We start from the raw sequence: 13,799 nt of genomic DNA on the forward strand, positions 1-13,799 counted from the left end.
TATGGGCGAAAGAAAGGGAGGAAAAAGGAAATGCGGCCCGGAGTAAAAAGATGAGCGATAAAAGGAAGACGGTGGTGTAATCCTAATTCCTAAAGAAGGATTAAATTGTGCGCTCGCTCTTCAATTGATGTAGTCCTCAAACGATAGGGTTAAGCATGCCAACCTCTCCCCTCCTCTCCTCTCCGGTCTAATGGCATTACAGAGATGTGGAACTCTTTTATCCGGAGGTGTAATGTCATAAGGGTGAAGTCTTTAGCTGTATATAGGCTTGTCAGGGACCAGTCCATTCTTCTGTCTAATCAGATGGAGGAGGTGATAAAACCGCTCTATGCTCTGAGCTGATTTCCCCTGGGGACGACTGGACAAGAGGACGCACTCGCAGGCGTACGCAGACACAGACTATCAGCCCAGGCACACAGGCAGTCAATATGATACAGAGGAGGATGATATTAATAACCACGACAAGAGTGGGTTGATAATCACAATAATGGCAATACTATAAGGGCAACAGCTTATGTGGGTCTGATTAGTCATCACATACTATACACAGTCAGCCTACACTTTCCAGATCTACATGGTTCCTCAAGGAACCCCCCTGAAAATGGTATTCGAGGAACCCCTGTTTGAAGGTTCAAACCGGAAACTTTTTGTGAGGGGAAGGGTTCAATTCTGAACCTTTTTAATAATAATATTGTAGAGGTGGCAGCATATCAGATTGGTGGTGTTGCTTTCAGAGAGTTGGTTTTGGCCTTCCGTTAGCATGCATTCCTGTTCATCATGTTAAGTTCGTACACTGCAAATTTCATTTACCTTGAATATTTATGCATATTGCATATTCTAATAGAACATTAACATTGCTGATTACATATAGTAATGACGTGGTAACTCTTCCAACTTTGGGATTTGCACAGTCTCTTGATGAACTCATACACCCCTGTTAGCCTCAGTGAAGCTTTTTCTTGCGCTGTACCCAATGATCTATGAAAACTTGCTTGGTAGGTCGATGTCCTCATTGTGGTTTTACAGACGTGTTTAATACGTTTTATAAACACTTTATTTGAATATTTATGAAATGCATATTGTTATATTTGGTAGCACTTATTTGTTTTCTCTCGACTCCAACCCCATTCGATCCGTGGAACGGATGTGGGTGGGGCTAAGTCTACATAAGGGTGCTAATTTAAAAAACTCACAAAAGCTCTGACGAAGGCCTTTCGTCTGATACATAAAGATTATTAAAGAGCAGTGATACTATCAAGAGCAGTATGCGGGTTCCTTATTTTTTCCCAGCCTCAGTGAAGCTACAAATCTGTCACTGTTCAACCTTAACATGTAACGACAATACAATAGAACAGATGAACAGAAATGACAATTACTGGCCCAAAAAAGATATATCTTAAAGCCACACCCTCACTAAGAAACGCCTCCACTCAAGGCTTCTTCAAGGAGCCTGTTGCTACATTGAACCATTAAAGGTTACTCCAAGAACCCCTCAAACTAACCCACGGTGCAAATATTAACTATTGACTAGCAACGGTTCTTTGAAGATCTCCAGGGTTCCTCGAGTCACCACTAATTCAAAACGTGTATACTAAAAGTTGTTGAGTGCCCAGGTTAATATGGGGAGATGGGTTTACAGGTAAACTAAGGTTTCAGAGAGGGGTGCCTCCTGTTGTCCTCCCAAAGAAGTGCTGGGTGTGTAGGAGAGAGCTGGTGTGTGTGAGAGAGAAGCAGAGCCACTGAGTGTGATTTTAATGAGTGTGTGCTGTGCCACAGTACCAAGGCCTGCTGTGTGTGCTGTAATGCCAAAGGGCAGTCAGGGGAGGCAAGGCAACCACCCACCACGAGGAGAGATAGAGGGGAGGGTGTGTTGGAGTGGGAAGAACTGAAAGTAAAGTAAAAATAATAAGGAAAGTTCACTGCGTAGCATAGTGACAAATCAATGATGAGAGTTTTTATTGTCACACTCCTCTAAAGTAGTGGTTCCCAAACTGTAGGGCGAGGTGTCTGCAGGAGGGGGCGCAGGGGTTTCAAAGCAAAACCTCTATCCATTTTGCCATGTCTAATGTGTATTCATGTGATATTTGAGTGACACAAAAATTACAACTATGGGCTACATAAAAGAACGTTAGCTGACATGGGCTGGCTGATCTGGACGTTTCTGACAAGTTATAAATATCTCTCTAAGGTATGTAATGATCGACATGACAAGAGGAACTGATGATGCACTACCCAACTTCTAAATGGCACCTTGTGCATTCTACTATTACAACTTTCAAGAGTACGTTTAAAGCCGGACTTGTCACAACACAACTGATTGGCTCAAATGCATTAAGAAGGAAAGAAATTCCACATTCCAGGTGACTACCTCATGAAGCTGGTTGAGAGAATGTCAAGAGTGTGCAAAGCTGTCATCAAGGCAAATGATGACTACTTTGAAGAATCACAAATATAAAATATATTTTGATTTGTTTAACACTTTTTTGGTTACTACGATTCCATATGTGTTATTTTATAGTTTTGATGTCTTCACTATTATTCTACAATGTAGAAAATAGTACAAATAAAGAAAAACCCTTGAATGAGTAGGTGATTTAAAGGAACTCAGTCCGGCTTTAAACGTACTCTTGAAAGTTGTAATAGTAGAATGCACAAGGTGCCATTTAGAAGTTGGGTAGTGCATCATCAGTTCCTCTTGTCATGTCGATCATTGTACACCTTAGAGAGATATTTATAACTTGTCAGAAACGTCCAGATTAGCCAGCCCATGTCAGCTAACGTTCTTTTATGTAGCCCATTGATATTGTTGTCATTTTTGTCACTCAAATATTTTTGTGTCACTCTAGCCTTGGTGATGAGAAACTGCTAATTCCAACCAGTGTATCAGCATTCTCCCCAACCACTGCCTTTCTTCCTTAGCAATCCCTGATCCAGGCTGGGCGAGAAGAGGCGGACTAACCAGGTCTTATTCAATTAGAATAGGACTGGTTCCGCTCTGCATTAACCACTGGGGCTAAGATGGGAGTGGATTGAATTAGTCGTGAAGCGGCTGTGAAGCTGGTAGCAGGGATTGTGTGGAGCTGTTATGTAGAGCAGGACATGCTGGAGCAGAATAGAGGCTGTCAGACAGAGGCACGCTCTAATTAAGGACCATTGTCAGAGTACTGCTCTCCTAGTGAGCTGGCTTATGTAGGAGCCTGGGAGGAGGGAGAACCACTGTTTGGAGACTACAGAGAGAGATGTTAGTCTACACCGCAGCATGGGAGGGGAGAGTGGGTTGGTGGTAGAAACAGTTGGTGGTCCATGTTCAGTCCATAACATTTACCAAGCATGTGTAAAGTAATTGTCCTGTACTTTGAGCCTTACATACCGTATCTTCATGTGCCATTATTTCCCCCTTTTCTCTTCAGGTGCGAGGATCTCTGCTGCATGAGATGCTAAATGGGTTTTAAATGTAAGTAGAGAGGAGGTAAAGCCAGCGGTGTATGAAGAATAATAGGAGGTGTACAGTAGACCTGTGAATGCAAGCAGAGACTGCAGAAAATCTCATCCCCAACTAACACCATTCCATCACACTTACAAGTTGGCATGCAAGGGAATTCAATTAAATGCTTTCAGTACAATTTCGATATCACTATAATGTGTTTATCCCTGGAATAATGTATATACAGAGTGTATAAAACATTAGGAACACCTTCCTAATATTGAGTTGCCACCCCTTGTTGGAAGCATGGACTCTAGAAGGTGTCGGAAGCGTTCCACAGTGATGCTGGCACATTTTGACCTCCGATGCTTCCCACAGTTGTGTCAAGTTGGGTGGATGTCCTTTGGGTGGTGGACCATTCTTGATACGAACGGGAAACTATTGAGCGTGAAAAACCCAGCAGTGTTGCAATCCTTGACACACTCAAATCGGTGCACCTGGCACCTACTGCCATACCCCGTTCAAAGGTACTTAAATCTTCACACAATTCACACAATCCATGTTTCAATTGTCTCAAGGCTTAAAAATCCGTCTTTAACCTATCTCCTCCCCTTTGTCTACACTGATTGAAGTGAATTTAACAAGTGACATCATTAAGGGATCATAACTTTCACCTGGTCTCTCTATGTCATGGAAAGAGCAGGTGTTCCTAATGTTTTGTACACTCAGTGTATAATAAGGATCCACCCCCCTTTTCAATTTTCTCTTAAAATGACATACCCAAATCTAACTGCCTGTAGCTCAGGCCCTGACGCAAGGATATGCATATTCTTGGTACCATTTGAAATGAAACACGTTGATGTTTGTGGAAATGTGAAAGGAATGTAGGAGAATATAACACAATAGATCTGGTAAAAGATCATACAAAGAAAAAACCAACCGTTCTTTTGTATTTTTTTTGTACCATCATCTTTGAAATGCAAGAGAAAGGCCATAATGTATTATTCCAGCCCAGGTGCAATTTTGGCCGCTAGATGGCAGCAGTGTATGTGAAAAGATTTAGACTGATCCAATGAACCATTGTATTTCTGTTCAAAATGTGGTATCAAGACTGCTCAAATGTGCCTAATTTGTTTATTAATAACTTTTCATGTTCAAAATTGTGCACTCTCCTCAAACAATAGCATGGTATTCTTTCACTGTAATAGCTACTGTAAATTGGACAGTGCAGTTAGATTAACAAGAATTTAAGCTTTCTTCCCATATCAGATATGTCTATGTCCTGGGAAATGTTCTTGTTACTTACAACCTCATGCTAATTGCATTAGCCTACGTTAGCTCAACCGTCCCGTAGACGGAACACTGATCCCGAATAACTTAGTTATGAACAAGCCTGTTTACAAAAGTCACACTCTGTTAGTCCCAAGTGCAACAGCAAGAGACTATTCGCGGACATTAAATGGAATGGATATGAAATGAATATGAATGGATATGAAAAGAACGTGCTTCACAGTGTCGTACTGTGCTTCCTGAGATGCATCCGTGGGTGTTAAGCGTACGTGTTCACATTTAAAAGGAGGCTTTCAGCAGGCTGAATGGAACACATCTGCAGCGATGGCTCCTGTGGTAATTGGTTGAGACATGGGATCAACAGAAGACGCATTTGAATGCAGAGGATGTCATTTTCTAACCTGGTGCCTTAAAACTCATCTCTCAAGGCATTCAGGCAGCGGTTACCGTGGCAACTTCTACGTGACCGCATCACGTCATCTTTTATTTAGATTGCCTGCCAGCAGCTTCCTATAATGCTACATTTCTATGTATTGAGACCAATTAGGTGGTCTCTCAGTACTGTAAAGCTGCTTTTCATATGAAATTACTCTCTAGCTAAAAAACACTACTCTTAGAATTCCTTCAAGTTTTTCTCAGGAAAATAGTTCCAAAGCAGCATTCAAAGTCAGAATGTGTCACCTGAACATTCTTTGCATGATCAGCTGAGATTGAGACAGGAGAGGGAGTTCAAATGATACAACATCATATAGTATGCAGCAGCTGTTCTTCCTGTCTTTGTTGATTGAGAGGGTGTGTGCGCTTGTGTGAGCCGCGTTTCCATGCTCATGGGGGGTCATGAAATTGTTGCAACCCCTATGACTAGCTTGTTCGACCTCTCCTATTGTCTGAGATCCCCAAAGATTGGAAAGCTGCCGCGGTCATCCCCCTCTTCAGAGGGGGAGACACTCTAGACCCAAACTGCTACAGACCTATATCTATCCTACCCTGCCTTTCTAAGGTCTTCGAAAGCCAAGTTAACAAACAGATCACCGACAATTTCGAACCCCACCGTACCTTCTCCACTATGCAATCTGGTTTCAGAGCTGGTCATGGGTGCACCTCAGCCACGCTCAAGGTCCTAAACGACATCATAACCTCCATCGATAAGAGACAATACTGTGCAGTTGTATTCATCGACCTGGCCAAGGCTTTCGACTCTGTCAATCACCACAATCTTATCGGCAGACTCAACAGCTTGGTTTCTCAAATGACTGCCTCGCCTGGTTCACCAACTACTTCTCTGACAGAGTTCAGTGTGTCAAAACGGAGGGCCTGTTTTCCGGACCTCTGGCAGTCTCTATGGGGGTGCCACAGGGTTCCATCCTCGGGCCGACTCTTTTCTCTGTATACATCAATGATGTCGCTCTTGCTGCTGGTGATTCTCTGATCCACCTCTACGCATAAAACACCATTCTGTATACTTCTGGCCCTTCTTTGGACAGTGTGTTCACTAACCTCCAGACAAGCTTCAATGCCATATAACTCTCCTTCCGTGGCCTCCAACTGCTCTTAAATGCAAGCAAAACTAAATGCATGCTCTTCAACCGATCGCTGCCCACACCTACCCACCCGTCCAGCATCACTACTCTGGACGGTACTGACTTAGAATACGTGGACAACTACAAATACCTAGGTGTCTGGTTAGACTGTAAACTCTCCTTCCAGACTCACATTAAGCATCTCCAATCCAAAATGAAATCTAGAATCCGCTTCCTATATCGCAACAAAGCATCATTCACTCATGCTGCTAAACATACCCTTGTAAAACTGACTATCCTACCGATCCTTGACTTCGGCGATGTCATTTACAAAATAGCCTCCAACACTCTACTCAGCAAATTGGATGCAGTCTATCACAGTGCCATCCGTTTTGTCACCAAAGCCCCATAAACTACCCACCACTGCGATCTGTATGCTCTTGTTGGCTGGCCCTCGCTTCATATCGTTGCTAGGTAATGCCCCACCTTATCTCAGCTCACTGGTCACCATAGCAGCACCCACCCGCAGCACGTGCTCCAGCAGGTATATTTCACTGGTCATCCCCAAAAACAATTCCTCCTTCGGCCGCCTTTCCTTCCAGTTCTCTGCTGCCAATGACTGGAACGAACTGCAAAAATCACTGAAGCTGGAGACTCATATCTCCCTCACTAGCTTTAAGCACCAGCTGTCAGAGCAGCTCACAGATCACTGCACCTGTACATAGCCCATCTGTAAATAGCCCATCTGTAAGTAGCCCATCCAACTACCTCATCACCATATTGTTATTTTTTTTGCTCCTTTACACCCCAGTACCACTACTTGCACACTCATCTTCTGCACATCTATCACCCCAGTGTTTAATTTGCCATACTGTAATAATTTCGCCACTATGGCCTATTTATTGCCTCACCCCCTTTATCCAACATCATTTGCACATGCTGTATATAGACTTTCTCTATTGTGTTATTGACTGTATGTTTGTTTATTCCATGTGTAACTCTGTGTTGTTTGTGTCACACTGCTTTGCTTTATCTTGGCCAGGTCTCAGTTGTAAATGAGAACTTATTCTCAACTACCCTACCTGGTTAAATAAAGGTGAAATAAATACATTTAAAAAAATGAAGGATGGTGTTCCTTACTTACACCACTTGACATGCGATGACTCCAGCAGAATGCAAAAAGCAATAAAGCAGATATCTGACCGTCCGAACCTACACACTGCTGTAATTATTCTCCTCTTGACACACAGAGCAAGCAGAAGAAGAGCTAATAAGTGAACGGGGGGGGGGGGGGGGGGCTGTGTAGCCTGGTATTTGAGGATAAATGTCAGCTGGGTGTGCCTAGCCTCCGTGGACTCCTCCTCCCAGCAGCCCCAGTGATATGACTGGATAAGCCAGTGCTCCTCTAATAACACAGCCCACCACCTCCCACATTGTTTGCCCAAAGGGTTATCATCCTCAAAATGTCAGAGGCACATGTGGGGGTGTCCAAGACAATAGTACTACTGTTGTCACAAGGTTATTATGATGGCCTTAGATCCTCTCTCTCCATTTTCTCTACAGGGTTGTGTGTGAGGTCGCTTTACCCTGTCACTCCTCACAGCACTCTGATTGAGAACCTTATGAAAGGCAGCGTTCCTCATAAGAGACGCATGGCAGAAAGATTGAGGCTCCGTCGTCCTGTTCTGCGTCTGTTATACACCCATCCACCCCTGCATGTCAGGCTACAAATTCTGTTTCACCACGGCTTGACGTGAAACCCCCCCCTGCTCTGAGATCAATCACAGCCTCCTCTCCTAGGAGTACAGACAGTATTCCCCTCAGAAGTATGACTGTTAGCAGTGCTTTAATGAATTGGGCCAATAGGAAACACCACTTGATCTTTGTGATGACAGCCAAATGGGGATGGGTGCTTCTGTGGTTGAGGCACTTTCCAGTTGTTTAAACCACTGGTGAGGTGTAACACCACTTCTTCTTGACCACATCTCATCTCTGTCATACCAAAATTAAACTGCCTTGATGTTTTCGCCTTTGAATAGAGAGGAGAGCGTCTCCGGTGGGCTAGATAACATGCTCCCAGGCAGCTCAAACACCTGTATGAGCTGGTCTTTCCAACAGACAACCAGGGTTATCATCTACTACCCACCCTCACTCTCCTGTTGCCATGGCAACCCCAGAAACACATCTATCACAGGATGACATATTTTCTCTATGAATAAAACTCCAAGAAACAGAATAAATGTCAAGAAACAGAACGAGAATAAATATTAAAAAAGAGAACAAGAATAAATGCCAAGAAACAGAACGAGAATAAACACCAAGAAACAGAACGAGAATAAATGTCAAGAGAAAAGAGAATGAATGACCAAGAAGAAATGTGTTGCTTTCTACGTGCGTTCTGAGTTTTACAAAGAAACAGAAGAAAGTGGTTCAATATAGCCACTTACAAGTACTATACAGGCATAGCTATAGCCAAACCAAGAACCAGACAGACATCAGCATAGGGATACGGTTTAATTGATGAAATAATGGAATGGATATGATAGAAACCTGATAAATGGTCAGGAAGTCCTGAGTATATTGTTAAAAAATACAAAACAGAATACAACTTAAAACCATCTTCAGTCAGTCCTCTTTCAAATATCTATTTTACCCTGTAAAAATGTACAGAAGCGTCTACGTAGTGCAACTTCAAAATGAAGATAAAATGATTAAAACAATGTATAAAAGGCATTATGCTAACACCAAAGCAGCTCTTTGCCCCTAAATATGAATCAGCGAGACATTTGGAAGTGCCAGTCATGTGCTGCAGTAAAACTGTTCCTGGACATTAGTTTCATTCAGCCTTTTCCACTGCTCTTCATCCACGGTTTACCAGCAGGTTCTGAAAACAAGGAGAGGACCATGTCAAATCACCAATACTTCAGATCAATACACAGCCCAACCACACACACGTCTTCAAACTCACTTCAGCTCAATTGTTAACAAAATGTCTACCAAGCCCCTGACCCCCTTCGGTCTTGTAAGGCGAGCACCATGATTTCCACTCCTCTGTCAGACCTGTCCATTAGATAATACCGTCTGCCCCGCCCCCTGACCTTAGTGCTGTGACGCTTAGGTCAGGGGTGTGAATAGTATGTGTGACTAGGGAAAGGAGTCTCTCTTCTAATCAGCACCCACCAAAAGTCAGCCCGAATAATGTCTATGGTCAGGTCAGGTAATTGTAGTGATTCTCTCGGTGGGGCGGAACCACAGGCACTTTCATAGAGAGTACTCATAGATTACTGTTGGAGAAGACCTCTTCATCTCTGACAACAACAAAGAAGCATACTGTACAGCCACAGTTTGTCCATTCATTCAGAGAAAGAAGCAAAGATGATGGAAAGAAATTGGAAAGAAATCATTAGCTTGTCAGTGATGGCCTTAGTCTTTAAAAACGTTTCTAGAATGTACCCACTGGGCAAAAACGGGTTAAATGAAATCAATGTTGTTTCCAGACCATTTAAAAAATAAATCTATGTGAATCCAATGACATGGTGACATTTTGGTTGATTTCACATTGAATTGATGCAAATGTAAATCAAACCTAAACGTTGAACAGAAGTCTGTGCCCAGTGGGTACTGTAGGCTCTGACAGCATCATAACTAGATTTGGTGCACAAATTGGTTCCAGGTGATTCATAGAGCACTTCCTGCATCCTCATGTATTAATTTGGCCAGAGCTCTGAAAGCATCCAGACACTCAACAGAACGACAGGGCCAAGCATGGAGAGCAAAGTGCTGCTGCAGAGGGGGCAGGAATAACGGCATGTTACAGTGGTTCATCTGGAACAACGTTCGGAACCTTGGCAGGCCAGGCAGGATCCAGACAGGATGCAAAATGGGATATTGACCTGCAGCATGAGGTTAGTACACACTGAGAAGCCTGCTGAGACACACAGCCAATCAGAGAGCAGCAGAATCAATACGCCTTACGTCACGACCAAGACCACAACACATCCCATCAGAGCAGTGTGAGGGACGTGGCTGCTCGCCACAAACCAACGCCTCCACCTGCAGGGAAAGTATGTGTGTGTGTGTGTGTGTGTGTTAGGGAGAGACTTGCAGAGCTTGCCAATTAAGTTCCCAGTGTGAATACCTGCTCTGCAAGTGCGCACTTGTTTCACTTTATCTGGGGGGGATATCTATTGACTAACTCTAACTCCAGTCAGAGTCAACACAATACCGTTAAACACACTTACAGACAAACAGACACACACACACCTTTAAAAATGTAATAGGTTCCCCTATAGCTCTCGTGGGAGCTATAGTAGTGTTTGAGCTTTAGTAGGGTCAGTCTTGATTAGCTAAGAGGTTTTCCTCAGCAGGAAGCTCTGACCACTGGGGTCAGACAACAGCATGTTGACCGCTGACTTCTAAATAATCACCACAGTGATGAGAGGTCAACCCAGAAGAGAACATACAGTGGCAAGAAAAAGTATGTGAACCCTTTGGAGATTCCTGGATTTCTCTGCATAAACTGGTCATAAAATTTGATCTGATCTTCATCTAGGTCACAACAAGAGACAAACACAGTCTGCTTAAACTAATAACACACAAACAATTATACGTTTTCATGTCTTTATTGAACACACCGTGTAAACATTCACAGTGCAAAAAAAAGTATGTGAACCCTTGGATTTAATAACTGGTTGACCCTCCTTTGGCAGCAATAACCTCAATCAAACGTTTTCTGTAGTTACAGAACAGACATGACAATAGTCATGAGGAATTCTGGACCATTCCTCTTCACAAAACTGTTTCAGTTCAGCAATATTCTTGGGATGTCTGGTGTGAACCGCTCTCTTGAGGTCATGCCACAACATCTCAAATCGGGTTGAGGTCAGGACTCTGACTGGACCACACCAGAAGGTGTATTTTCTTCTGTTGAGGCCATTCTGTTGTTGAGCTTAAATAGGCGGACAGATATTCTTACATTCTCCTGCAAAATGTCTTGATAAACTTGGGAATTCATTTTTCCGTCGATGATAGCAAGCTGTCCAGGCCCCGAGGCAGCAAAGCAGCCCCAAACCATGATGCTCCCTCCACCATACTTTACAGTTAGGATGAGGTTTTAATGTTGGTGTGCTGTGCCTTTTTTTTCTCCACACATAGTGTTGTGTGTTCCTTCCAAACAACTCTACTGTAGTTTCATCTGTCCACAGAATATTTTGCAAGTTGCACTGTGGAATATCCAGGTACACTTTTGCAAACTTCAGACCTGCAGCAATGTTTTTTTTTGGACAGCAGTGGCTTCTTCCGTGGTGTCCTCCTATGAACATCATTCTTGTTTAGTGTTTACGTATCGTAGATTCGTCAATAGAGATGTTAGCATGTTCCAGAGATTTCTGTAAGTCTTTAGCTGACACTGTAGGATTCTTCTTAACCTCATTGAGCATTCTGCACTGTGCTCTTGCAGTCATCTTAGCAGGACGGACATTCCTAGGGAGAGTAGCAACAGTGCTGACTTTTCTCCATTTATAGACAATTTGTTTTACCATGAACTGATGAACATCAAGGCTTTTAGAGATACTTTTGTAAACCTTTCCAGCTTTATGCAAGTCAACAATTCTTAATCTTAGGTCTTCTGAGATCTCTTTTGTTCGAGGCATGGTTCATATCAGGCAATGCTTCTTGTGAATAGCAAACTCAAATTTTGTGAGTGTTTTTTACAGGGCAAGGCAGCTCTAACCAACATCTCCAATCTCGTCTCATTGATTGGACTCCAGGTTAGCGTACTCATGACTCCAATTAGCTTTTGGAGAAGTCATTAGCCTAGGGGTTCACATATATTTTCCAACCTACAAGAAGAATACAATAATTTGTGCGTTATTAGTTTAAGCACACTATGTTTGTCTATTGTTGTGACTTGGATCAAATTTGATGACCAATTTATGCAGAAATCCAGATAATTCGAAAGGGTTCACATACTTTTTCTTGCCACTGTATATGCGAACTATGACCTCTCTGACTGTGTCTGGGAGTGATGTCAAATCGGTCTGATGCTGTTCTGTGTCCTAGAGGCAGAACTGAGCGATTTCCCCTTGGATAGGCCAGCTGCAAAGTCAAAATTGTCTATATTGCAAAAGTTTATGAAAACAAAAATGTGTTTTTGGTCTTAATTTATGGTTAGGGTTAGGCATTAAGGTTAGCAGTGTGGTTAGGGTTAAAGTTAGGTTTAAAATCAGATTGTATGACTTTGTGGCTGTGCCAGCTAGTGACCACTCTGCAGAGCTGCCTCCAGAACAAGATTCATGCCAAAAAAGGCTAACCCGCGTGTCCAGACAGAGCCATCTAACCAGCTGAAGGTAGAGAATGAAAAGGAGTGTCTGTACATTATTGATGATTAGACTCTTCTTTTCTTTCATCTTTATCAATTAAAAATAAATAATTATTTTGTAACTTCCATACTTAATTTGTGGAAAGTGAATTTATGCTGTATGTCACCGATACTCATTCAGTTTAGAAAGCAGTCCATTTTTACCACCAGGAACACATCTCAACCATCTGGTGACAACATTCCATCTGAGAGGCAAGTTATACTAGCCTGATTCCTCCATGGCAGTGGCAATGGCATTTATTCTCTGCTCAGATAGTTTTGGGGCATAAAGGAAAAGAACCGAGCACTCGTCCTTTCTCCATGGCCAAGGCTTAGCTCAATTGGAAATTCATCTTATCTGATGACTGGCAGGCAATTGGAATTCCTGGGCGATAACCTCCACTCCGCCACAGAGACAGGCAGGCAAGGACATTTTTTCCCAGAGATGTGATGCAAGTGCCTGTTTTTCCACTAAGAGCTTTCCTGTGTGGAGAGATAGCTGCTCCTAGCCCCTGATGTATTATTTACTATTTTCCATGTATTATTTCTGATGATTGTATTGACGAGGAGAGGGATCAATTGCTTTGAAGTTGCACATGAAAGTGAGCACATCAACCCAGCCTTGAGTGGGAAAGTCAGGATGCCAAAAAAAAACAACCAACACGTTTATTTTATTCAAACATTTTAGAAAAGGGGAGAAATTGAACTCTTTTGCCCCCCCCCCCCCAGATTATTTATCTCAGCTGGGGGCCTTACACAGCCTTTCACCCACGGGGATAAAACAGGGCCCAGCCCCAGGCACAGGCGTTCTGTGAAATGCGCTACAGAAAAGCCAGTGTGACAATTGTTCTGCATTTGAGGTGGCTTTCAACTCCAACATACGTGGACCCTGGACCTGTGTTATGATCTGATCTATCACACAGAGCGACAGAGAGAGAGAGACAGACAGAGAAAGAGAGAGGCTGGTGGCGCAATGAGGAGAGGTTCTGTGGAAAGGTCAGCCACAACCCCTGGAGCCCATTGTGTCCATCCCTTCACTGATGGACGTTTGAAAGCTTTGTGTTGACGGTGCCGCCTGGGCCACAGCGCTAATGAAAGCCCAAAATGGTGGCTTTGGATTCATCTTGATGTGCTGTTCGATAGCACTCAGTGAAACAACAAAAGAGATGGAGGATAGAAAAGGGAAAGAGAGAGAGATAGAGAGGGG

The 13,799-nt window shown here is 43.1% G+C and overlaps 1 protein-coding gene across 2 annotated transcripts in view; it reads right to left on the reverse strand.

Annotated features, from left to right (window-relative positions):
* Positions 1 to 8,729: 8,729 nt before the first annotated feature.
* LOC139557412 (MICOS complex subunit mic25a-like) overlaps positions 8,730 to 13,799 on the reverse strand; it is a 68,000-nt gene continuing 62,930 nt past the window's right edge. For both annotated transcript variants that reach the window (XM_071372184.1, XM_071372183.1), the window contains one exon: positions 8,730 to 9,118. In XM_071372184.1, the coding sequence (XP_071228285.1) occupies positions 9,095 to 9,118 (24 nt within the window). In that variant the 3' untranslated portion in view covers positions 8,730 to 9,094. The remainder of the gene's footprint in view (positions 9,119 to 13,799) is intronic.

Source organism: Salvelinus alpinus, chromosome 28 (assembly GCF_045679555.1).
Source record: "Salvelinus alpinus chromosome 28, SLU_Salpinus.1, whole genome shotgun sequence".
NCBI lineage: Eukaryota > Metazoa > Chordata > Actinopteri > Salmoniformes > Salmonidae > Salvelinus > Salvelinus alpinus.